This window comes from Serinus canaria, chromosome 5, assembly GCF_022539315.1.
Source record: "Serinus canaria isolate serCan28SL12 chromosome 5, serCan2020, whole genome shotgun sequence".
Classification (NCBI taxonomy): domain Eukaryota; kingdom Metazoa; phylum Chordata; class Aves; order Passeriformes; family Fringillidae; genus Serinus; species Serinus canaria.
The window spans coordinates 18,360,132-18,385,284 of NC_066319.1; the positions used below are offsets into that span (position 1 = coordinate 18,360,132).

Below are 25,153 nucleotides of genomic sequence, written 5' to 3' on the forward strand. Positions count from 1 at the left end.
CACTTGGAGAAAATGAGCGTTAACACTGCAAGTGCAATTAGTGATTTAGCTCTCCATTGCTTTTTTTTTAATAAATATTTAATGCTGGCTGTGTTCCAGCTGCTTTCTGCTCTGCCCCAACCAGACTAGTAGGCTCATTTTTGTTGACCACTTTTGCATCTGTCCACCCTGGTTGTGCTTTGGCTCCTCCATACCTCACTCATCTTTTTACTCTGTTTGAGGGTGTAATGTGGGTTGTGGTCATGTCAGCAGTGACTTGATGAAGAGGAGAAAGATCTTGTGACTCTCAGCAGTCAAGGTGAGCACAGTCAGATCCCAAGATTCTGACTGGGTGCTGTGCAGTAAACTGGCAAAAAGAGCTTCCTTTCTCCCCAAAACAAGCAGCACATATCTGCTGGTCCCTCTCAGACACTGCAGACCCTCCAGGCCCCATCCTGAGCTATTTCTGAGCAGTGACCACACGTGCCATGTTCAAATAGAGTCTAAAACCAGCAAAACTTCGTGCTTAAGTCCTGAAGTGCACAAAGAAAAAATGTGCATCTCCATTGCTGACAGTGGCATTGAACTACCCAGGGGTTGTTGATGCTTCACAGCTTTGAGAATTCTCTGCTCGGTGGGGAAGGACACACTGGGACACAGAGCAGCTCCAGGGCAAGGTATTTTCTCTGTTCTGGAACTAAATCCCTGGTTTCCATTGCCCTGTGCCTGCCCACAGATCATTTGTTTCTGAACTCACAAGTCTGCTTCCTCTTTCCAAAAGTCAGGTGGTTGGAGTTAACTCTCAGAGTTGGAAGAGTGCTGGTTTTTCAGTCTGTGTCAGAGTAGAAGTCTGTTGGGTGGTTTTTGGCTTGCAGCTCCCCATTGCCATTGCTCTGTCAGCAGTGGTAAAAGCACTGGGAGTGCCTCAGTGGGAGAAACTGCACAAGGGAAACTGGTGAATTGGTATGTAGAAATTAATTCTTTTCACCAAGTTATAAATAAAAATAAAACATGAGCAGACAGAAAAACACCTGTGCAGGTGGACATCCAAGGACCAGGTTTTTGATGAGGCAAGTCTCATCCCTGAAACACAGCCTTTCATTCTGTGCTTTCCATAAAGCCAGGAGTGCTATGCAAGGAGTGAGATTGAAAGCAGAGCTGGAGCTAAAGCAGGAATGCTGAGCCCTTTTTGGAACAGAACTAGAATGCTTCACAAGTGTGGGGTCCTGCCATTTCAACCATAATCTCAACCTAACTTCAGAAAAGAAGTTGAATATTTGTGTCCATTTGCAGGCCTGCAAACCTGGTGGTGATTATAATGAAAATAAAAACCATTGGCAATTACTGAGGTTGCTAAATGAGAATTCCTTAAAAACCATGCAGGGTTGGCAGAAGTCTGTGGTAAAGAATAGAGGGGGAATCTCCACAGCCCAATCATGTTTTAGCTGGTACTGGCAGCTTAATACCTAGACCCCTGCAGGTGCCATGTTTTCAAGACCTGGATCTCAGCCATTGTTCTCTGGAGTTTGACTTGACCCTTGAGTGGGAGGCTGGAGGGAATGGTTATTATCATGAGCTATGAATGCAGCACAGTGTCTCATTCTGAGTATCTGCCGTGCTCTTGCAGCAGACTTCTTAAATGAAAAGGCAGAAGCTAGCTAAAATAGACTGTCTAGCCTTTTTATGAGCTGCTGAGCTTTCAAGTTGGCTCTAGGAGTGAGTGGAATATTAGCTGTGGTATGTTGAGGTAGACTGCATCTTGACCACAGCACCGAAAAAGTGTGCTCCAATATTTAGTACAGCTTGCAAAGAGAAAACAGTGAGTGCAACACCAAAATCTGATGTTACACTTCTTTTTTTGTTGTTTATTCCATTGTAAAAAGTGACCTCTTAGAGGAGCAGGACTTCTGCATTGCCCATGTGTGTACTCATAGAAGAGGTGACTGAGCCTGCAGACGCTGGGGGAAATAAGAAGTGCCCTGAACAGGGCACTGGGAGCCACTGAAACCATGGCTTTGGGTAGGAAGCTCTTCCCTGCCCCCCAGTCATATACTTTTTCAAGAATTCCAATGACAAGGCAGCTAAATCATTTGCTTTCATTAACCACAAGTTCTAGGAAGAACAAATTTAAAGTATGTAAGTGCTTCCCTAAAATTGATATAAATAAGAGGAGGGTTATAATATATCTGAGGAATATTTGTTAACTAGTAGTCTCTTCTCCTGATATTTCAAAGGCTGGGTCTGATACCCATGTCTCAAACTATGATCACAAGAGTTTCCTGAACCCATGTAATAGTGAGAAATATATTTGTTTTTCTCTTTGGTAACAGTCTATTGTTGTCAAGAAGTTTTTTTCATTACTGTGTCAAAATGACTTTTAGATCCAGGACATCCTTGGTGTGAAGTCTCGTGCTAGTCTGACATGTGGCATGCAGGTTTGCCCAGCTACAACAATTCCTTAGATTTTTCCAATGTGTTCCAGTGAGGTTTTTAATTGAATGAAACCACATAGATATGACAGAAGGTCTTCTGTAATCTGTGATGATACTGCAGATGCTTTTCCTCTTCCACTATTAAATATTTTGTCAAGTGTATGAAAAGGGGTGGGGCTATGAAGAGAAACAAGATTTCAGAGTGTGTTGTCACCTATTTTTACTTCAGAATATGCTTACAAAGACTATCTAGAAAGATGCACCTTTAGGCTACATGTGGGAGACTTTACTCCTGTGGAGTAGTAATTACCTCTAGATAGCAAAACCAGACAGAAATTTTACATTGTTAACTATTCATAAGCTTTAAACAACACTTGGAAATATATCTGAAATCTTAAGTTTATCCTGTCTAAGTTCTGAAGTACTTTTTTTTTTAATCTGGAAACTAAGTTAGAAGTTCTGTAATTTGCCACAGTGCAGCTTTTTTCCTTAATCTAATTATATTAATTTTAAACAAAAAAAGGCAAAAAAAAAAAAAAAAAAAGCTTTTTTTTCCCTCTTATGGTTATGTTTGAGACTTGCTAACATAATTGTGCCAAAACCAGGGTTGAAGTTTCTTGTTTTATAAGAGCGTTGCTGTTTTCAGAGCTGGCAGATTGTCTGTTCACAATGGATTCCATATGTGCTGGAGACCACAACTTGGAGGGATTTACAGAGTACAAGCTGGAGTGCAAATAGTGGAGGTGGGAAGCCCTCATCTCCTTGTATTTTAGTTTAAAAGGGCTTCATTAAACAGCAGTCACACAGAATCCCAGAATGGTTGATGCAGGAAGGGACCTCTGGAGGTCACGTCCAGCCCCCACGCTCAAGCAGGGCCCCCTAGAACTGGATGCCCAGAGCACATAACTTGTGAGTATCTCCAAGGATGGAGACTCCACAGCTTCCCTGGGCAACCTGTGCTGTGGCTTGGTCAGTCTCACAGTGAGGAAGTATTTCCTGATGGGTTCAGAGGGTGTCACCTGGGTTTGAGTCTGGGCGCTGCCGCTGGGTCCTGCTGAGAAGTGCTGTGGCTCTGCATTTTTGACTCCTTTCCTGCAGGTATTTACACACATCCATGAGATTTCCCCCTGAGCCTTCTCCAGGCTAAACAGATGCATCTCCTTCAGCTTTTTTTCCATAAGAAAGATGTTAATCACCTTTGTAGCCTTTTGCTGTATTCACACCAGTACATCCAAATTCTTTTGTGCTGAGGAGTGTGGAACTGGACACAGTACTCCAGGGGAAACCTCAGCAGTGCTGAGCAGAGGAGGATTGGCTCCCTTGCCCTGCTGGCAGCACTCCTCCTGATGCAGCCCAGATTATACCATCACCTTCCTTGCAGCACATGTTCAGCTTGGTGTCCACCAGGACCCCCAGATCCTTCTCTGCCAAGCTGCTTTCCAGCTGGGTGGCACCCAGCACGTGCAGGGGCCTTGGCATGGCTCCTCCCCCACTGCAGGATATTTGGATAGTCTGTGTAGATTGTCATTGACCTTGCCACAGAAAAGGCTGCATGGAAAAGTAGTGTTCTGTGGGCCTCAAGTTCTGCATGAACACTGTGTCCAAGGGTAATCAAGCTACCTGTATTCATAAAATGTAGTGTGCTTTGCCCCCACAAAAATAAATGAATGACTGACCAATAGATGTAGTTCTTTACCATATTTCTGTCATTTTAAGCAGTTTACACCTTTCAATTGTTTTGGAAGTCTGAAACTTGGAGTGCTGGAGAAGAATGTTCTGTTCTTGTGTTTCAGAGTGGCTCAATCTTAGGTTGCTTTGCTTCACCTGGACTTTATTCACACAGCACTGTATCTGAGAGAAGACAGGACAAGTTTCAGGTTTTAGTTCAAATTCTTAGTCTGTCTGCCTGTACAGCCACAGAAAGGCATGTGCTGGCAGAGGAAGAAATGAGAACAAGCTGCAAAGTTTGGTGTGTAGGAAAGGTTCTTGAACTGTCTCTTCCAGTGGCTGAAAATGATCCTGAAGTTGCTGGGCTATTGTGTAATAAATTTATAATCTCAGCTCTGTTAAGAGAAGCAAACGAGCATCTTAAGTCTTTACTGCTGGCTTCAGTTTTCTCTAGTGGAGCCAGGCATTCACCTGGGGAAAAGAAGATTTAACACTTCTTTTAGATACCTGTGGAACAACACTGACTTGTGTAGTTTTTAATCCAAAGCAAGAGGAGAATCAAATTTAAGAGCTTTTTCCTAGGCTGGAAATCAAATAGTGTTGCACTGGTAGCAATGAGATCCAGGAGAAACAGTTTCTTGTATTCACATACACCTCGAGAAGCAAGCAAAGAGAGCTGGAAGTCTTCACATGCATTTCTAGAGATACTAACTTGAGAAGAAATAATACTGTTCCAATTACCATGCTTCAGTTTTTCTTGGCTGAAAAATCCTAAGATTCCTTTTTCTTTTTACACAAAAGTATTTTGAGGAAACATTCTTTGATTATGTAACTGTTTTCACAGAAACCGCTTTAAACTAATTTTCCAGTAGAATATGATTTCTAATATTGGGTATCTGACTCCTGAGGAGACTTCTGTGAATACCCTTGCAACATCTTGCATTTCTGCCATTGGCTTCTTCTAAGCTGAGAATAGTCTTTAATTCTTTACGAAATGAGAAAAAAGTTTGCAGTGCCTTCATTCTGTGTTACTGAGATGAACTGCTTTTTAAAAATTTGTTTTGGTTTGTTTTCTTTAAGCCTTAGTTCAGGATTTCAGGAATTTCATGCAGAATTTTAGAATTCTTTGTGTGTTCTTATAGGCAGCTTACCAGTGATTCCTTAAAGCTTTTTTGTTGTCAGAAGGTCCATCAGTTTTAAATAAAGCTTGAGTACGTGTTTCTGATGAATTGAAAACTTTCTGTACAAGTATTGGCAAGTAGACTGATAACATGACTGCAAGTAGTTTTGTTTAATTTTGAATATGTGATTTTATACTGCTTTAAAAATAAAATCAGCAGTGTTATGCCAGAGATAAAGATAATGACATGAACAAGTGCATGGTTATGTCTATGTTCCAGCCCTTAACATTCTGTGATTTTGAGCTGCTTTAACAGATGAAAGTTGCATCCTTTGGATGCTCTGTGCTCAGAGCTGCATATGGATGTCATATTTGGTGGAGTTCCTTCACAGCCTGGAGTGTTGGACAGCATTGGCTTGGCCTTTTCACCTCTTATTTCTTTATTTATTGAAAGTGTTATGAACCAGAAATATCATGTCCAGTCTAGAAGCAAACTCTGTGTGCTGTGAGTTTTGGGTTGGCATGAATCACTTCAAGCTTTCCCTCCTCCTGCACTTGAGAGTTGTATTGTTTGAAGAGATGTTTGTAAGGCCTCAGCAAGGAGCAGTGGGTGTAGCTGGTGAATCTCCTGTGATCCCTCTCTTTCCTTTAAGAGCCTCAGTACTGCTAAGATCATATTTGACCTCAGGGGCCTTGAGGATTCCAATTTGGTGATTCTTCTCCTCCTGATTATTATCAGAAGGTAGGAAAGACTTTCCTCAGATGATCATTTCTAGCCTTTCTTTCTAAGTAAGCTTTGCTTCTTGCTCCTTTCAGGACTTCCTATTAAATTACTGAGTTAGAACTTTAAAAGGGCTTTATGTGGGCTGAGGCCAAAGTCCATCTGGTCCTAGTTTCTGACGCCAACAGTGAACCAAACCAGGTATCTGTAGAAGAGGAGAAGCTGGGTGTGCATATGCTATTGACCTGAGTAGCTCTCTCATATCTCAATGATTTTTAGGCTCAGGGGCTTTCCCTTGACATGGCAGGGCAACAATTGATCTGTATAGTTCGGGAGCCTGGGAGATCACAGCATTTCTGCCTTTGCCCTTTACCTATATTAAAATACACTGTTGGAGGAGTGTGTTTGTGGCTCACACAAAATGCTTTATTGTTTCATCTACTACTCCATCACTCTTGCTCTATCCTGAGCTGCCATGGGAGCAGCTGCTTGTCTGCTCCAGAAAGAACTCCTTTAGAAATAAACATCCTGGAAAAAACAAGCCCTCCAACCCAAAACAGTGAAAATGTTACTGTTTTCAGTTACTGATGTTTCATTGTCCTTCTCTTGTAAATACAGTCTCCTGTAGAGGCAGGCTTTCAGTTGTGCTGCCCTTCAGGGAGGGAAATACTGCCATTAATTAATTCTTTTTTAAATGTAGATTTCCCATCTCCACCTCTTTAAAACTGAATCCTGTTTTTTCTGCTGATAGGTTGTTAAATGGGGATAAAAGCATCCATTCTTCCAGGTGTAGTGCCATAAATGGACATACCAGCTAATCTAGGGTCTACTGTTTAACCTTTGGCTTCCAGGGGAGTTTCTGTGCATGAGACTTGTGGTGACTTAGGGCCTGAGGGATCAGTGCTGTGCTCTTTGAAGCACTGTAGGTGCACAGCACCGTGTGAAGAGCTACAAGTGACTTCAGATAATTGCACTGTGGTGAGGCTGAGAAAAAGAATGTGTTATGATTCTCCAGGGCAATGCTAAGAAGTTGAGTTCTGAGCAAGAGGTCCCACTGTGCTGGACAAAACACCAGCAGCTGAATCTCAGTTTGCTGTGGACAGAGGCTGACTGCAGGAAACCCTGCATTGTAAGGCCTCTGGAGGGGGCATCACTCGACCAGTGTTTCTCAATCAATTGTTCAGCAACCTCTCATTGGCTGTGACATAAAAGATTTTTTTTTTTAAACCACTGAAATCCACCTATTTTGGGGTAAGGAAACAAAAAGAATTAAAATAGCAGTAGTACATACTACATTAATCTTTATATTTCATTGCAAGGTAATGTTAAGCATGGTGACATTGGACAGGAGACAGGTTTTTTCCTTTGGAAAGATTGACCAGTATTGGTGCCACTTTCTATGTCAAGATCTATTGTATCTGCTATTTTTGGCATCCTTTTGGCTTTTTAAGAAATTCCAGTTGGCTGCTGAAATTGCTGATTGGTTTTTTGGACTCAAAAGTTTGCCACAAGTTTTTTTTCATCTCAAGCTCATTGTATTTCTTTTCATGCCTTTCCTCCATGTTGTACATGTACATTATGGATGTCCTTGCAGTCCCAGTATCACCAGCAGAAGAACAATGTGGTAAATATTTACATGATGTGCTATTTCCACAGACTTCTAGTGGTCTATTCAGTTGAGAAAATGTTTGAATATGGAAATATGATGTTACTGGGTTATTCCAGTCCCTTGGAAGAAATGGGAAATCAGGAGAGAAAAATTAAGATACATAAGTTTTAAAAATATTCCTGTGAAAAGTTTAAATTTTTCCTCACCTTTCCCAGATTAGTTATCTAGAAGTTAGAAAGGCATATTGTTTTCATAATGGGTGTTAGCTAAATTTCAGAGTTATTGCATGCCCCTTTAAACTCACAGTAGTCAGAATTTGAGAATGAAAACGTATTTACACAAGGTAAAATTTCCCTCAGGTGCATTAAATAATCAGCTTCTACCTAAAAATAAAACTGGAATACTAATTCAGTGGTTTTTGCATGCTTTAGGGGCTAGCCACCAGTTGCCATGAATTATTTTTGTGTTTAACTTTTTCCCCTTTTAAGTAGTTTTTAAGTATGTGATCGTGTTCCTGCCTATGAGAGGTGAGTTACAGAACTGACCAGCTGCACCCTTAATCCTCTGGTATCCTCTAAGCAGAAAAAAGTTCTGGAAATGTCAGGCTGATGTAACTCATGGAGAACATTAGCTACTCCTAGAAGAGGCTTATAAAGCATAAGCAGGTTCAAAATCACAATCTTGTTAACACAGCCTTTCCAACAAGGAGTTCATCCATCTGTCAGTGTCTGCTAGAGCCTGTTTCATGTGCTCATATTTTGGAAAGCCTGTCTGAAAATACAGTGCTCTCTGTGGAACTAAAAAATGTTGTGAAGTCCTAAGAGACATCACACACTAGGTGTGATGGTGATTTCTTATGGGAAAATGTGAACAGATCAACACTGCAAATAAATAACTGCTTCACATGGTGATTATATGAGCACAAGGATGGGAATATGTTTTGTTTATATTATTCCCAGAGAAAATGGGAGATCACTATAAAGTACCACTTTTTGTTCTGTAGATTTTTATTCTGTTCCATTTGTCATCTTAGTAGGTGGTTGGGTTGGTTTGTGGGTAATTAACAAATCACTACTTAACTATCTTACACTCATTTATAAGTGTAGATTTTATTTTGCATGAGTCAGAACAAAGTAATAAAGAAAATATGTTGGAGTTGTTGCCTTTGGAGCAAAGTTTTAGCCTACCCTGTCAAGAAGCTGACATTGCTGGATTATAGAGAATTTTCTAAGACTGTCAGAAAAATGTTTGAGTGTGGGCTCTTTTACCAATGGTTATAATTTGATATTTCACACCACCTACTTTGCTTTGCCTGTCTAAGGACTGGCACATCTGCCCTGACAGCCCTGGCAGGCCACCGCCACAGCTTCCAGAGAGAGCCAGGCATCAGGGATGGTTTGCAACCACTGCTGTGATTCACTCTAGGAGACTGCAAAGGTACTTCTGAAGGGAGATTGTAAAAACAAAAACAAACAAACAAACAAAAAGTATTGACATTCAGTGATCCTCTTTGGAATTTTCTTTGCTGAGCATCTCACAGTGGCCTTTGTATTATGAGTAAAAATATGGCCCATCTGTGTAGCCATAGAGAAGTATGTTGAGATGCTGTGTCTTCAGCAAGGTAAAATGACAAGTGAGAAATGTCTCTGAAAGCAAGGAAAAGAATATGAGAGAAAAGGGTGGTGATGGGTCACTGTGTGTATTTGCAAACAGCAGGTGGTTATTCACAGTTCAGCAGGGATGTTGCACTCACAGTATTGTAGGGATTCATTCTCTTTGTTCTCTGGGTTCATAGCTTGCTCTGGATGCAGGTGGGTGGTGATAGTTTGGAGATGCAACCAACCAAACAATGTAAGAATTCAGAAAATAATGATATAAATCTATGCCCTCATCAAAACTTGTCTGAAAGAAGAGCCACAATGGTACATGTAGGACTAATCCATGAAATGTAGTAGCAATAGAAACCTGATGAGTGTTGTTTATGAGGCAGCTTTTACCAGGTAGCCAAAATATTGTCAAGGGGGAGAGAACTATGGACAGCCATGAGGAACTGCTTTACAAATTCTTGAGTATACTCAATTGTTTGAGGCAACAGCTTGCTAAGAGACTCAGGCAGCCCATCTTCGTGGAAAATGACCAGATATGTCTGTTGTCCTTCCATCTCTTCTCTTTTGATATATGGGTTCTGGTACTGTTTGCTTGAACGTTATTCCCTTCTCTGCTTGCCAGTATCTGCCAATACATGCCTGACATTAAGCCCCTTCAGACATTAAAAAAAAAAAAAAAAGTGTTCCCTTTTATCCCAAAGCATTGATGAAAGGTGGCTGTGTTTCAGCTGTTGGAAATATTAATGAATGGCATACACTCAGCTGAATATAGACTGTGGTATAGACTGCTCACAGCTGCTTCACTCTTCTCTTCTTGGGGCAGGCTTCTTTACCCATAGGAGTTTTCTATGTCATTCCATTTTTCTTTGTCTTTTTCTTTCCCTGATGGCCATCCTGTTTTCTTTTCCATGCTACCTACCTGATCTGTCTCACAAGTTCTTTCTTGAGCTAGAGAAGGCTGGGTATGTTCACTTGAGGTGCCATTCCAGTCTGCTGGTGAAAATCCTTAGAAGCCATTCAGAGTAGGGTTGAGGTTGGAAGGGACCTCTGGAGCTCAGCTGGCCCAAGCCCTGCTCAAGCAGGGTCACCTGGAGGTGGGTGCTCGGGGCCATGACCAGATCACTTTGGAACTGCTCCAACACTGGAGATTGCACAATCTCCTTGAGCAACATCTTCCAGTTCTCAGGCACCCTCACAGCCCAAGTGCAGCTTTCCACAAGATCTGTGAGACTCACAGAGCTACAAGCCCACCACATGAGTCTCCTGGATATGCCAGTCACGTCCTTTTACTGTTGCCAACCTGCTATGTCTGCCCACATCGTGATTTAGCTCAGCCCAAGAACTGATTTCCATTTGACTGCATCTTTGTCTTTAGCAATCAAATAAATTTTCTTTTATCTTAGTGACTGAAATAGAGGGGTAAGGTCCTAGAGGTCTCTTTGTTGTTCTGTCAAAAGATGTCCTGTATCTATGCTGAATAGCTGTTTTTTTCATGGATGCACCTGAAATACAGCTTGACTACATGAATCATGCTGATGTGTAGAATTTAATTGCATTGTTTTACTTTAATCTTCTTCAAAGAGCCAAGAGCTTTTGAGTGTTATATTTAGAAATATTTGTAAAATCATTTTGCATACATTGCAGTAGCATCTAAAAAAAAATCACACCTTGCCACCTTCTTGTGTTTTTTGTGTAATTCAGTTCATTAAGGCGTTTGATGTTGATTTCATTTTGCCCACAACAGATTTTAGCTGGGCTTGGCAAGGCCTCATTAGGACATTTGTCATTGAAGTCTTGAGACTAATCAGGGGCTTTCAGTGTGTGACGCTGTTCAAGGGGAGCTTTCAGTGTTTCATGTGTAAAGCACAACACATTTAGTGTTTCATTTATCCTTTGAGATCCATTTATCACTTACAGAGAAGGAAAGAAAACCCTGAGTAGAGTAAAGCCTATTCTGGTCAATTTGTGCTAAATTATAAGGATTGCACCTTAAAGTCTTCCTTTTTGTTGCAGTCAGCAGATCTTAGTTGTCAGATATTAAAAGATGAGTTAATATGGTACTTTGTTATCTTTTCTTGTCTTTCCTCCATGTTGTACATGTACATTAAAAAGATTCTTGCAATCCTAATATCACCAGCAGAAGAACAACATGGTAAATATTTACATGATGTGCTATTTCCACAGACTTCTAGTGGTCTGAGTTGAGAAGATGTTTGAATTTGGAAATGAGAGGGTAAAGATCTTACGGGATTATTCCAGTCCCTTTGAAGAAATGGGAAGTGCTGATTTAATAGCAGGAGTTGTGCTTTTGGCCATATGGTGAGGCCTGATTGTAGATTTGTACTTTGAATCCTCGTGGTTTCATTTGATATGCTGGAGTGGAGCTGTATTTCTGGGAAGGTGGATGGCAGCAAAATGTGAAGTAAAGGCTGTGTACATGTACCTGTATTGCCCTGCATGTGACACGTCCCTGTTCAAGCTTTGCCCTGGCTCCTACTACGGTTTCATCTCAGGGAGAGAGTTAGCATTTCCTGCTTGTTGCCATGGAGTAACTACCACTTAGAGGGCTCGATTGCTCTCAGCACAGGAAAATCCTCCACGTCAGAGCTGCTCTTTCTGCATCCAAGGGAAGCCTGCTTGGATTTGTAGGTGATCTGCCCATAGTATTGGGGAGGAATGGTTGCAAGAGGGAGACAGCAAACATTTACTCCATCATTTTCCTAACCAAAATACAAGCTATTAAACATTTTATTGCTGTCTGATTCCACATTTTGGACCTCCTTTCCCAAATATGTTGAACAAGGTATAATTTGGGAGTGCTGCAGTAAGGTCTCACCAGTAAGATCTCTCTTCTCTTCCCCAGGCTGAGTAACACCAACTCCCTCAGCCTTTCTTCATTAGCAGAAGTCTTGCAGCCTCCTGATGATTTTTGTGGCCCTCCCCTGAACTGGCTCTCAGTCTCTCTTGTACTGGGACCCCAGAGCAGAGCAGAGGGGGACAATCACCTCTCTCTACTGCTGGCCATGCTGCTGTGGATCCAGCCCAGAATGTGAGTGACTTTCTGGGCCATGAGCACACATGGCTGATCCATGGAGACCAGCATGCCCACATCTTCAGCAGGGCTGCTTTCCATCCCATCATACTCCAGCCTGTGTCAACACCAGGGTTTGCCCTGACCCAGGTGCAGCATCTTGCACTTGGCCTTGTTGAACCTCATGAGATTCCTGAAGTTCAGCAGCTTGGTGTTGTCTGCAACATCCACAGACGTGCATGGGCTTCAATACATGTGTCTGCATCCTTGGATCCAGTCTTCCCTTGTACATTCCAGTCAGCAGCTCTAGTGTTTGAATGATACTTCTCCTGTCCATTCCTGTAAAAGTAGATGGAAATGTGGAAGCTCATCCTCATCCTGATGATGCATTCTTGTAAGGGGGATGCTGTCCTGTTTACCACGTGTGGCACCAGCTTGGCTCCAGCACCTGAGCGTGTGTGACGAACTTTTGAACCTGCAGTATTGCCTGTGGGACTGATAGTGTTCTAAATAAGGGAGCATTTGGGGTTTGCCTGGACATGATGTACTGACATAATTGCAGAACCATTTGGCTTTTAACCACCGATGCAGCTTTTTTTTCTTTCTTTTTAATGTACTCTGTTTGGCTTAACAGAATAAAAAGATATTAATCTTCAGTCTCTGCTACTCCATCAAGTAAGTTGATGAGCAGATACAAAGCTCCCTCGGAACTTAGTTTGCAGGAATGCCAGTGTTATTTTTAACTGTCTCCAGCAGGAGGCTTTTTGTCTGGAAGGAGTCCAGGGGTGTGCATTGTAGCCTGTGTTCAAGTTCAGTGCTGTTATAGGGATGATTTTTGTGCAGGGCATAGGTGGGTACAGTTGTAGCAGTAGCTGACTGGTCACCTCTGCTGTTTGGCTGGTGGCAGCTGGAAAATCCAGTGCATGTCCCTTGTCTGGGTTGGCCCTGGCTGGATGCCAGGTGCCCACCAAAGCAGCTCTGCCACTCCTCTCCCCAGCAGGACACACGTACAAGAAAATGCAATGAAAGGCTTGTGGACCAAGATAAGGACAGGGAGAGATCACTCAGCAGTCATAGGCAGTCATAGGCAAAACAGGCTCAGCTTGGGGAAATTACTTTTATTTATGGCCAATCAAATCAAAATGCATACTGTTTTCACAAATCTGTATTGTAAGGTTTTAAAGTGGAGATTTCATTCTTAAATTTATTTGGATTTAAAATAAACTTACTGAAATGTATCCATGCTAGTTTAGAAAGATGTGATAATTGTCATTGGTCATGTTAAAAAGATTAATTTTAGATGCTTCTGCTGTTTATTGTATATGAACAGAGCCTTACAACTGTATTAAAATTGTAGTAAAAGTGAGGGTTGATTTTGACTGCCAGAATTTAGGCATTTAATGGTTTAATATTGCACTACAATAGAGTTACACATACTTGAGTAATAAATCTGTGTAATAAAAAGTAATTATTGCTCAAACACTTAGAAATTTAAAAGTTAGATCCTTAACTCACAAGACAATAGAAGCACTGCACAGTGAAGGGAGCATGGTCACCTACAAGGTACAGGTTTAATATGAGTCTGAATAAACAATTTCCAAATAATACCAAAGAAGAGGCTATTTAAAATCTCAATCACAGATCATGGAAAGGACATGCTGGGAATATCAAGAGCTACTTGCATAGCAGTAGCTATTCAAATCACAATTGATATTGCTGTTTTAATTGTACCCACATTAGAGAAGATTATTTTTTCCTTTTTTTTTTTTTTTTTTTTGGCCATCCCACAGGTCATAAATGTTGACGGAACGATGAGGAAAACCCTCTTAGAAGACAAGCTACCACATATATTTGGGTTCACACTGCTGGGGGACTACATCTACTGGACTGACTGGCAGAGAAGAAGCATTGAAAGAGTTCACAAGATAAAGGCCAGCAGAGACATCATTATTGATCAGCTGCCAGATTTAATGGGCCTGAAGGCAACGAGTGTCACCAAGGCATTTGGTAAGCATGGGCAACATAGCATGGGTCTGTAGGAGTCTTATATGGCCTTGCTTTCATTAAGCAGCTGTTGATCACTTGTGATGAGAATAACTGTGATCTGATGGGTTTGAAAGGAAAATGACATCTATTGTTTCTAAAGTTGGGAAAATACAGTGTTGCAAAAGAAGTTGCTTCCAGTTTTTAGTGACATAAATCTTCCACAGCTTTCACTACACTCTTTGAATTTTTATGAGGATTTTATTGCTCTGTGCTACAGGAATCATTATTCTCACAGAAATGCTCTATTTCCTGCTGCTCTCTCCTTCCAGAGCAAAGTCCCATGATGTTAGCAGAATGCTTTTCACTCTTGGATGGTATAGACACAGTCAGCCACCATTACAATGCTGCCCCAAAGAATGTGGCACTTAAATATTAACTCTTAACATCTCAGTTGTATCTAAATCTTAACAACTAAAACTTGCCCTTAGCAAAGTGTCAGCAGCTGGATCTCCATGTCCTTCCATTGCATCTCTGAAAGGTGGAGCCAGTGTTTGAGGTCCTCTGCTGGCACTGTGCAGCAAGTGTCACAAACCTCCTGGCTTCAGTGCACCACAGATTTTCCAGCTACCTGGAACACCAGAATTTGGGCGTAGCAATAAACAGATTCATTGGTCAGCTGTTAAAATTACTGAGAAGAGTCACAATGGAATAATGGCATCAGTCTGAAATATGTATGCCCTAAAATAGGGAAAATGAAATAACCGTGGTTGAGACTGATCTTTTGAGAATTTCTTTTGTGTGTGTGGTAACATTCTTAAAATACCTAAATCCTTGGTTCCAGCAGATGGAGAGAGGCACTCATTTATGTGTTGGTCCTTACTTTCCCCTAGACAGTCCATCCCCATCACGTGAAAAAATAAGTGTGAGATTGTGGTGATCTTGTTGGAACTGTTTCTGCTAATGACTCTTCTCAGCTTTAAATTAAACAGGTGGGAAAGGACTGTGATTACCCAGCTCATTTCTCACCCTTTTGTGTCGCTGAACATTTGTAAAAGCTGGTGGTTTCAAAGAGATACAGAGATGGAGTACTTGGTGAAAAGTAGCTAATTAATTATCTGTCTTCGGTGAACAAATTTAATCTTTGTGGAGGCAAGAAAGGTCTGTTTGTAGATGGTATTTGTACAATAGAAGGGATAGGTCCAGCTTTCCTGGGTAGACAGGAAGAATCCACTTGGAGTGCCCTTTTCTTTTTTTTTAAAGTATTCCCTGCTGACAACTCATAGTGTTAACTTATTTTGGAAAATTATACCGTGTTTTGCTCAACCTCCTGTGCTCCCCTTTCCCTTTTACCTTCACAATGCACTAATATGTGTTTTGTTTTAGTTGTTGGTTTTTTTGTTTGTTTGTTTTTTAAGGAACTAATTCAATGCACTAATATCTGTTCTGGTTTGTTGTTTTGTTTATTTATTTTTTCAAAGGAACTAATTCATGCGCAGAGAACAATGGAGGCTGCAGCCATCTGTGTTTCTTTACACCCCAGGAGGCCAGGTGTGCCTGTCCCATTGGCCTTGAGCTGTTGAGTGACATGAAGACTTGCATCATTCCTGAAGCCTTCTTAGTTTTCACAAGCAGAGCAGCAATTCATAGGATTTCTCTTGAAACCAATAATAATGATGTTGCTATTCCTCTTACTGGAGTCAAGGAAGCATCTGCTCTGGATTTTGATGTCTCTGATAACAGAATCTATTGGACTGATGTTAGTTTGAAGGTATTACTGACGTGTGAATTCCTTGAGTATAAAGCCACAGAGCAGTTTACTTTGATCTAACAAAGGTCTCTGTTACATGATCTGTCCTGCAGTTGCCAGTGTTGTCGTTGAATTGCATCCAAGGAGACCCTTGGAGATGAAGACAGTTGCCTTGCTGAATGCACAGTAGGGTGACAGGCATCTTCCTGCTTCAAATAAAAATCCTGAGTGGTGTCTGCTCGTACCGAATGCCTGAATCTTGGATGCTGGATGTTTTGCATCCATATATGTATCTGCTGTAGAAAAGCTGACTTCATGTCAGAGTAGAGTAATTTAAACATTGAGCTCAGCAGCCCCCTGAGTTTTCTATCTTCTTCCAGTTTTGATTTGGAAGACAATTGTATTCAGTATTAACATTTGACAAGTGAACTTTGGATTGTTTGCTGTTAGTCTGTGGCTTCAGCTCGGCACAGAAAAAGCCAGGGAACTTGTCCAGTCTCCTCCACACTGTGTAAAGGGCCCACCTGCCCCCAGTTCTATCTCAATGTGTTCCCCAGAGCACATTTCCTGTGATGTTTGGTACACATCCAGGTGCGTGCTAAAGTCAGGGTTGTGCTCTTCATCAGCCTTACTTGGCCAATTGAAGTGAACTAAGTATTTGGTAGAAAATAACAGATTCACTTCACTGCAAATAAATTGTTCTATTTAGACTCTTCATAGGTTTTCCAAGAGCAATCAGAGCTTCCTTGCCAGTGTGCCCAAAGCTCACTTTTGGAGCTTGCAGGGCTCGGGCGGTTTCCACAGCCTCTCTGTGAGGACTGCTGAGGGCTGTGCTTCAGAGTTAGCAGTGCTGCTTGTGCTGTGGATACCGTTCCTTCAGGAAGAGTGCCACTGTAATAAACTGCTGCAGTGTAGACACAGTTACTAAATAAATCTCACACAAGCACGTGGAGAGCAGGACTTATGGACATCATAACGTTTGTACTGGAAAGCACATCACTTCAGCTGCATCAGAGAGCAGATCTCAGTCTCACTCTGTGCAGGACTGGAAAACATTTTACTTGTTTGTTGCCTCCTGAGTTTTCCAGCATACTGTATTTTCACATACATACCAGCTATCTTCCAGCACCTCTGGGTTGTCATTCCCCTTGTCCCCCACATCTAGCTGCTTAGGAGAAGGTATTACAACTTCAGAGCTCACAGTGATCTCCCTTTCCTTCAGTGCCCACCACTTCCCTGGTCCCTGCATGCCTCTGATTATAAGAGGGCACATTTTCAAAAACTACACAACGTGATTTCAGGGTCTGACATTTACCTTTAAAAGTGTCAAATGTCTCTGACCCTTACACATCCATGTACCAAATTGTTAAGAAATCAATAGCTGAAATATTGGCAGGCTCATAGATGGATTGTTCAGTGTTGATAAGCAAGGGTGGGTATTTGGTCCTGGAAGTTACTCTTTACCTGGGGATTGTTTCTGTGCTGTTAGCAGTGACTTATTGACATGTGTGCAGTCCTTGCTTGTCCTTTGGCTTATTTTGATGAGTGTGCATAACTAAAATGTAGATGGGATCAGTAGATGTACTCTGATGTAGATATGCTCCAGGTGACTGATTATGAGAAACAATTTAATTTAGATGCCACTGAGATGTGCTTCTGAGACTTAAAACATTACAGGGAATTAAGTAATTCTTTAAAACCAGCTTCTTGTGTGCAAATAGAAGAGAGAGAGAGGTGTCAAGGAAGAATCTGCAGCTACATACTGCTTTCTGAAAATTCAGGTGTTTTTCTCCTGAGAATGTCTGTATTTTTGGACAACAGAAATTAGTTGTTTAAAAAGTAACAATAACTGGGGTTTTTTTGTACTAATTTCTTTTTGTACACCAAACTTCATGATAATTATTCCTTTTTATTTCACCGGGGTATCCATAAGCACTGTAATATTTTTACACCATTGTTTTCCAGACCATAAGCCGAGCTTTCATGAATGGGAGCTCTGTTGAACATGTGATAGAGTTTGGGCTAGATTATCCTGAGGGAATGGCTGTGGACTGGATGGGCAAGAACCTCTACTGGGCAGATACTGGAACCAATCGCATCGAAGTCGCCCGCCTGGATGGACAGTATAGGCAGGTCCTTGTGTGGAAGGACCTGGACAACCCAAGGTCTCTGGCTCTTGATCCCACCAAAGGGTAAGGGACTCTGCTGTTTTTCAAAGCTTTGTGTGGGTGTTCTTGTATGTAGCAAGTTATTTGGCACAACTCTGTTTCTTCAGAGTCTTTGAAAAGGCAGCAAACCTTCCACAATCCTGTGGGTTACAGTGAAAAATCAAAAATTGTCAAAAATACTGTTCTGCCTTTGTGTTAAAAAAAGGAGTGTTGTCATGCTGCACATAACCACGTGGGTGTTTTGGTGGTTTTTTCAAGTGCTGCAAAGCAATTTAGAAAGGCAAAGCATGCAGCTATACCTGGCTGATGTCCTGTTTTTGTTGCACTCCTCATTGCAGATACATGTACTGGACTGAGTGGGGAGGCAAGCCCAGGATCGTTCGAGCCTACATGGATGGGACAAACAGCATCACTTTGGTGGACAAAGTGGGGCGTGCCAATGACCTCACTATTGATTATGTGGACCAAAGGCTCTACTGGACTGACTTGGACACAAGCATGATTGAGTCATCAAATATGCTGGGTAATCTAATGTTATATTAACCAGCCAGTACAGAAATATGCACTGGCTATAGTAAAGTAATTGAATAATATGAATTTGAGTAATATAAGTGATAGTAAATCTGTGTGTATATTTTCTTATAAAAGGAAATGGAGAGTTAAGTGTTTAAGAAAATTTTAAAAACCTTCATAAAAAGGTACTCAAAGCAGAGATGGCCTCCAAGTTCTCAACGTGAGGACAACTTACAGGTTCATTGTAAATCATCCCTGACATTTTAGCCTGGACACTAATATTCTGTTGAAGTACTCTCTCTTATTTCTGACCTCAGACCAGTTGTATTAGTTCTAAACTTCTTGCATTTTGTGGAGGCTGAAAGATTGTGCAGCTACTGCAGTGTGTTTCAGACACAACTTCACACATTCTCATGTTTTCCATTGAAATGTCATTTATACATACAAGGGGTGTGCCCTGATTGACAATATACATAATGTTACTGCAACTATTTTTTTTGTTGGGTTTTTTTTTTATTCCATGAAAAGATACTTTTAGAGAGTGGTTTTTTTTTAAGGTGCCATTGTGTGTGCAAATCTTCAGAATTCTGAGATTCTGAAGTCATTCTACCAGAGAATACCACCAGGGTGGTCAGGCTCAATTTGCCCTTAGTGAAGCTGTGCTGGCTGTGTCACATCATCCCTTTATCTTGCACATGCCTTAGCACTGCCTCCATGAGGATCTGTTCCTTGATCTTCCCAGCCACAGAGGTGAGGCTCACGGATCTGTCGTTCTCTGGGGCCTCCTTATAAAAATAGGGGTGATGTTTCCCTTTTTTCCAGTCACTGTCAACTTCGTGGCTTTTCAAATATGATGGACAGTGGCTTGCCAGCCTCGTCAGCCAGTTGCCTCAGGACCCTGGGGTGCATCCCATCAGGCCCCATAGACTTGTGCCCATTCACTTTTATGTTGTACAATGTCTTTGTGGTCAGCAGATTATAAAGACTCAGGTAGACTTGTAGCAAGTGGGCTCATCAGTTAAGGGATGAGCAAAGCACTCTGAAGTGGATGAGTGAATGCTGCTCAGCTTAATCTTGGACATTATAAACAGCAGGGGAAAAAAATCACACTTTTGGGAGTTTTTCTTCTATTATGAAAATTCAATTATACAGCTTATCTGCTTCCTTCAAAAGAGTCTTTCTCCTGAATTCATCACTATGGATCAGAATTGCTCTAAGAAGTATCTGAGAGTGTGCAGGATATCTGTACCCCTAACTTGGAGGATTTAGATGCCTAAGAGTTACATGAGAAGGTTGCCACTGTATTTAGATATGGTGGCTCATAAGGAAGTGGCCTCATGTTCTGGTTTATGGTTATTTTATTCTTTCTCAAGTCTTGGTGAAATGGAAGGTAGGGCAGAGGAAAAAAAGTGAGGTGTTCTGTAGAGTCTAGCACTGGATGTTTGAGACAGGAGGAGATGGTGCTGCTAAAGGCTGCGTCTTCACTTGATGGCAGAGATTCATAGAGGTTTATGCTTGAAAATGTTCAGGAAGGTGGTTTGCAGTAAGACTTTATCTACTTCAGTAATGCATCTCTGTCAGAGACCATGCTCTAGGAGGTGTTAAATCTGTTGTAAATGTTGCTAACTGAGCCATTGAATGTGGGAATATTGAGATTTCTGCCAAACAAATGGTTTCCTAAACTCCTGGGATAGCTGAATGTTAAATTGCACTGCAAAAGATTTGTTTCTTGAGTGAAGCACCGTTATTTCTCATAGCAGTTTCTCTGTGAATCTTGAGGTTTTTTGTTGCTTTCCTGCATATTAATGGGCTTTTTTATTGGCCTAAATGATTTCTGGAGCTGATAGTATAATTGGATATGTTTTTCAGTGTCTATTTGGATTGATAAGTGTGAGACATATGAAGTAGTATTTATTTGGATTACAATACGCTGGCATCATTTCAAGGTGCTATGTAGGCAAGAGGGTATCAAGGTAGGGCTTTTGAATGCAACTGTTTGTGTTACCTCTTGAGCAAATACTACTTAATAAAGAATCCCGTGATGCTGATTTGGAAAATGAAGTTTTCTTTTAAAAAGAAGAAAAATATTTTTCTGCATGCCAGTCACACCTCATTTTATACCATGGGAATTGTCCTTTAGTTGGTTATCCTTGTTTTTGCAGGACAAGAAAGAGAAATCATAGCAGATGATCTACCTCATCCATTTGGGTTAACCCAATACAGTGACTACATCTACTGGACAGACTGGAATCTTCACAGCATAGAAAGAGCAGACAAGACCAGTGGGAAGAACAGGACCCTTATTCAGGGCCATCTGGATTTTGTGATGGATATATTGGTCTTCCATTCTTCTCGTCAGGACGGCTTGAATGATTGTGTGCAGAATAATGGCCATTGTGGTCACTTGTGCCTTGCCATCCCAAATGGATTTAGGTGTGGCTGTGCTGCTCATTACACCTTGGATCCCAACAGCAGGAACTGTAGTTGTAAGCCTTTTTGTTTGCTATTGTGTACTTCAGTGCTTGTGGCTCCCAGGTGCTAAAGGAAAGGGGTCCTAAGTGTATTTCAAAGGTTCTGACTTTAAAAGTGATCTTTGAATATGAGGACAGAGTATGGAATTTTATATCTATTTTTGTGACATGTACAAGGCAGGAAGATTTGTATTTCAGGTCTTAGAAATGACAGCGCTGTCAAGTCTGGTCTTTCTTGTTTTACCAGAAGTGCTTTCTAGGTGATTCAGCTGTGTGAGTGAAGCTTTCCCACTCCTTACCTAAGTGTGTAGGTGGTGGAAAAGAAATTGCCAACAAAAAATGTCTTTTTCTCTTACATGCTTGATGAAGTCAGCTAAAATAACACTCAGTAAAGCAGTCTGACTCTGACGTAGTCTGCTCAACTTGCAGATGCACTTAAAATACATAAAAGTTTGTGTTCTCCCTGCATGTGATATTATGAGCTTGCCAGTGGACTGGTTGTCAAATAGGAACTTAAGTTTCTGGTAAAAATGGCACATGAATATAAAATGTATGCATAGTAGCATATAAGGCAATTTTAACTGAATGACAGGGTGAATTTTTGAAAGGCAGGTCCTGCAGATTTAACCTGATCTCCTTCTATAACTATAGAAAGAAACATTTCAACTTTATAGCAGAAATCTCCAGTTATGAGTTATTTAATTTTCATTGTAAATATTAGTGTTTGTTTCTGACTTTGTTCTAAATATTCTCTTTCTTCTGTGGAGATATATTTTTGGGAATTGTGCTTTCTCATGCATTCTGTTTTGGCTTGTTTCAGCCCCTGCCAGTTTCCTGCTATTTAGCCAGAAGTCTGCCATCAGCAGGATGATACCTGATGATCAGCAAAGCCCAGATATCATCCTACCTATGCATGGTCTGAGGAATGTCAAGGCTATTGATTACGATCCCTTAGATAAATTGATCTACTGGGTGGATGGACGCCAGAATATTATAAAAAGAGCCAAAGATGATGGCACCCAGGCAAGTGTACATCTTGTATATAGTTTTGTTTCAGTCTTTCTGTGTGCTTTTGCTTTATGCTTGACCTTCCTCTTCTATCTGCCACACCAAGGGATCATCACTGTCAACTGCACTTGTCAGCACTTACTCATGGATATTCTATTTATATATGGGAATTACTGAACATTTTTAGGATTGTTTTTAGGATTTTAGGGGTTTCTAAAGCATCAGGCAGGCAAACCATGCTTTCTGTGCAGTCAGTGTTCTTCAGTCAGTCATCAGAGTAATGGCTGGAAATCGTTGCCCGTGTGTTGTCTTGCAGCCTTTCACTGTAATGAGTACCCCAAACCAAAGCCAGAACCCGGAGAAGCAGCCCCACGACCTCAGCATTGATATCTACAGCCACACCTTGTACTGGACCTGCGAGGCCACGAATTCCGTCAACGTGCAGCGGCTGAGCGGCGAATCCATCGGGATGGTGCTGCGGGGGGAGCACGACAGGCCCAGGGCCATCGTCGTCAACGCGGAGCGCGGGTGAGCCTCGTCCTGCCCCTCGGGCAGAGCGCTCCTGGGTGTCTGCAGCTCTTGTCAGCATCTGCCTAGTTCTGCAAAGACAAGTTTTGAGTTTTGCTCAGGGTGTAGCTGACTGCTTATCCAGTTCTGGGTTCTGGAGGTATCCAGCTTTCTCTTCCTGTTCTCTCCTTTGCCTCCATGTGTGAGGCACTAACCCAGGTGGTGGCAGCAAACTAAAACCACCTTGCACTGTTCTCTCTGTGGATGCACAGCCCTGCCACCTGATAACAAAAACAAGAGAGTCTGTATCACCTCAGTATCTGGGTTATAAGTGTTTAGTCATCATAAAACAAATGTTTCCAGGGGTGAAGAAAGAGCCTCGAATTTGATACGACTATTCCTGCTAATGTAGTAGTATAAAGCTTAAACACTTGAACTCCTTATGTTCTATACATTTTTAACTGAGTTCTGATATAATGTGTGTCTTAAAAACCTCTGGAATGAATTGAAGCAGGTGGGATGCACTAGAGTGATTTCCCATGGGAGGAAGATATGTTGCTTTGCTGCAAAGCAGCTTCGGTTAGATTCAGCAGACACTCTCTCTGCTTCTGGTAGCTAGTAGCTTCCTTCTTAGATGTCAAAGATGGATGGTGCTTTACTGTTCCCTTGAATAAGTTAGATGCTTAAATCCCAGTTTACAGCTAAATGGCTTACCATGTGCTTGACAGATGTTGAATGACAATATTTCACAAATGTGTGGATACAGTAGTACCCAGAGACTCTGTCTGGAGCGTTTATAGGACTGGTGTTTTACACCAGTGTACTCTGCACTGTTCAAAAGCTGTTGTGGGGAGAGGGGGATTAGAGGAAAGATTCTAATCTTATTGGGACTAAGTCACTTGGATATAGTTTGTATTTATAAAAGCTTATCTGCTTTCTCCATTAAAATGGGAGTTTGGGTTTATTGATCTCTAAAACTCTCAACTTTTCTGCTCAGGTTTTCAAGTGATTTAACACTAAATCCGTTTCACAATTAAAGGAGGAAAAATGAGGAAGACAGTATGTTAAACACTGTGACTGTCTGGGAGAGCTGAATGAGTGATCTTCAATGGCTTCTGCCATGATTACAGAAATTCCTTCCTCCACCTCTCCCCTGGGTGCATGTTCTGACTGCTGCCTCCCCTCCTTGTGCCATAAGGAAAGGCTGTGCAGCAATGCAGCCCATGCTGTGGGAGACTTTGCCCATGTTACTCACCACTGGAAAAACACTGGACTTTTCCTTTAAAGAGGTCTCAGTTCATCGTAGGGGTGTACAAACCCTTTTCTCTCTATGCATGAGGAGGACAGAGACTGCTTTTGTTTGCAACTGAACTGGCTTAGACAGATATAAAGAATTCGTGGAACTAAGATGTCAGGAACATGCTATCCTCAGTTGTTCTTCTGTAATCTTGTCTCAAGTTTGGTAGGAAATTTTACTTGCTGAGAAGGAAGAGTTACCTAGAAGGAGGGGAGGTGGTGGTTAATGTTTTTTTTTTTTTTGGTCAGAAAGAACTTCTGGACTTTGATTTGTAAGTGGGGACAGCTCTACCCAGGGAGAGTTGCAGAAGGTCTGTGCTGGTCTCTTACAACCCCCAACTCCGTGTAGGAGCAGAGCTGCTGATGCAGCAGTGCTGAGGCACTTTGTGGCCTGGAGAGAAATCCTACTAATTTCAGGCTGAGTGTGTCAGTTAGGAGATGTTTGGTTCTGGATCTTTGCACCTGGGAGCAGTCACGGCAGCCGTGCCTGTGAAACCATTCTCTCTTACAACGTGGGTTACAAGACCCTGCGTGCAGAGGGGAATGGCCTGTCCCTGGAGCCCCAGCTCAGCAGTGCTCTCTCTCTTCTCAGGTACATGTACTTCACCAACATGCAGGAGAGAGCTCCCAAGATTGAGCGTGCAGCCCTGGATGGCACAGAGAGGGAAGTGCTTTTCACAACTGGCTTGATCCGACCGGTAGCGCTGGTGGTTGACAACAAACTTGGAAAGCTTTTCTGGGTGGACGCAGATCTGAAGCGCATTGAGAGCTGTGACCTGTCAGGTATGTGCTATGAAGTTAAACATTTGCAGCACAGTGTCAGCATGGACAGGACATCGTTCCCTCTTTGATGCTGAGCCTGGTGACTTTCATCTCCACCGCTGCCAGTTCTGTGTGGGCAGTCACAGACAGCGATTGCTGGTGGGCTCCCATCTTTGATGTAACTAGAATAGACATGACTGTAATGATTGACACCCTCCAAGACAGCCATTTGACTTTTGATGTGTTCCGAAAGCATTGTTAGTCATGGCACCCCTAAATAACCTCCTCTGTGCCCCCTTTTTTTTTCTTAGTGGTTTGAAAAGTTTGCATACTTTTCGATTTTTCTTTCTCTGGAGCTTACAGCTTAGTAAATCAAGGTAGCTTGAAAAAAAACAAACAAAAGAAAGGGCATGTTTGGTGTTTTTCTAATCTGGGTGGTAAGACTATTCATCTGAAACAGCATTATTGCAACACAGTGGAGAGATGCCATTGCACTTTTCCCACATTAGTAATATAAAGCATTACTCC

General features: G+C 41.7%; 1 protein-coding gene across 1 annotated transcript in view; it reads left to right on the forward strand.

Moving 5' to 3' along the window:
* The window catches only part of LRP5 (LDL receptor related protein 5), a 134,495-nt gene that overhangs the window by 85,246 nt on the left and 24,096 nt on the right, over window positions 1-25,153 (forward strand). Inside the window, exons 8-15 of the mRNA XM_009102172.4 lie at window positions 13,958-14,174; window positions 15,632-15,921; window positions 17,866-18,092; window positions 18,407-18,591; window positions 20,744-21,067; window positions 21,873-22,075; window positions 22,377-22,588; window positions 24,456-24,646. Of these exons, the coding sequence (XP_009100420.1) occupies window positions 13,958-14,174; window positions 15,632-15,921; window positions 17,866-18,092; window positions 18,407-18,591; window positions 20,744-21,067; window positions 21,873-22,075; window positions 22,377-22,588; window positions 24,456-24,646 (1,849 nt within the window). The remainder of the gene's footprint in view (window positions 1-13,957; window positions 14,175-15,631; window positions 15,922-17,865; window positions 18,093-18,406; window positions 18,592-20,743; window positions 21,068-21,872; window positions 22,076-22,376; window positions 22,589-24,455; window positions 24,647-25,153) is intronic.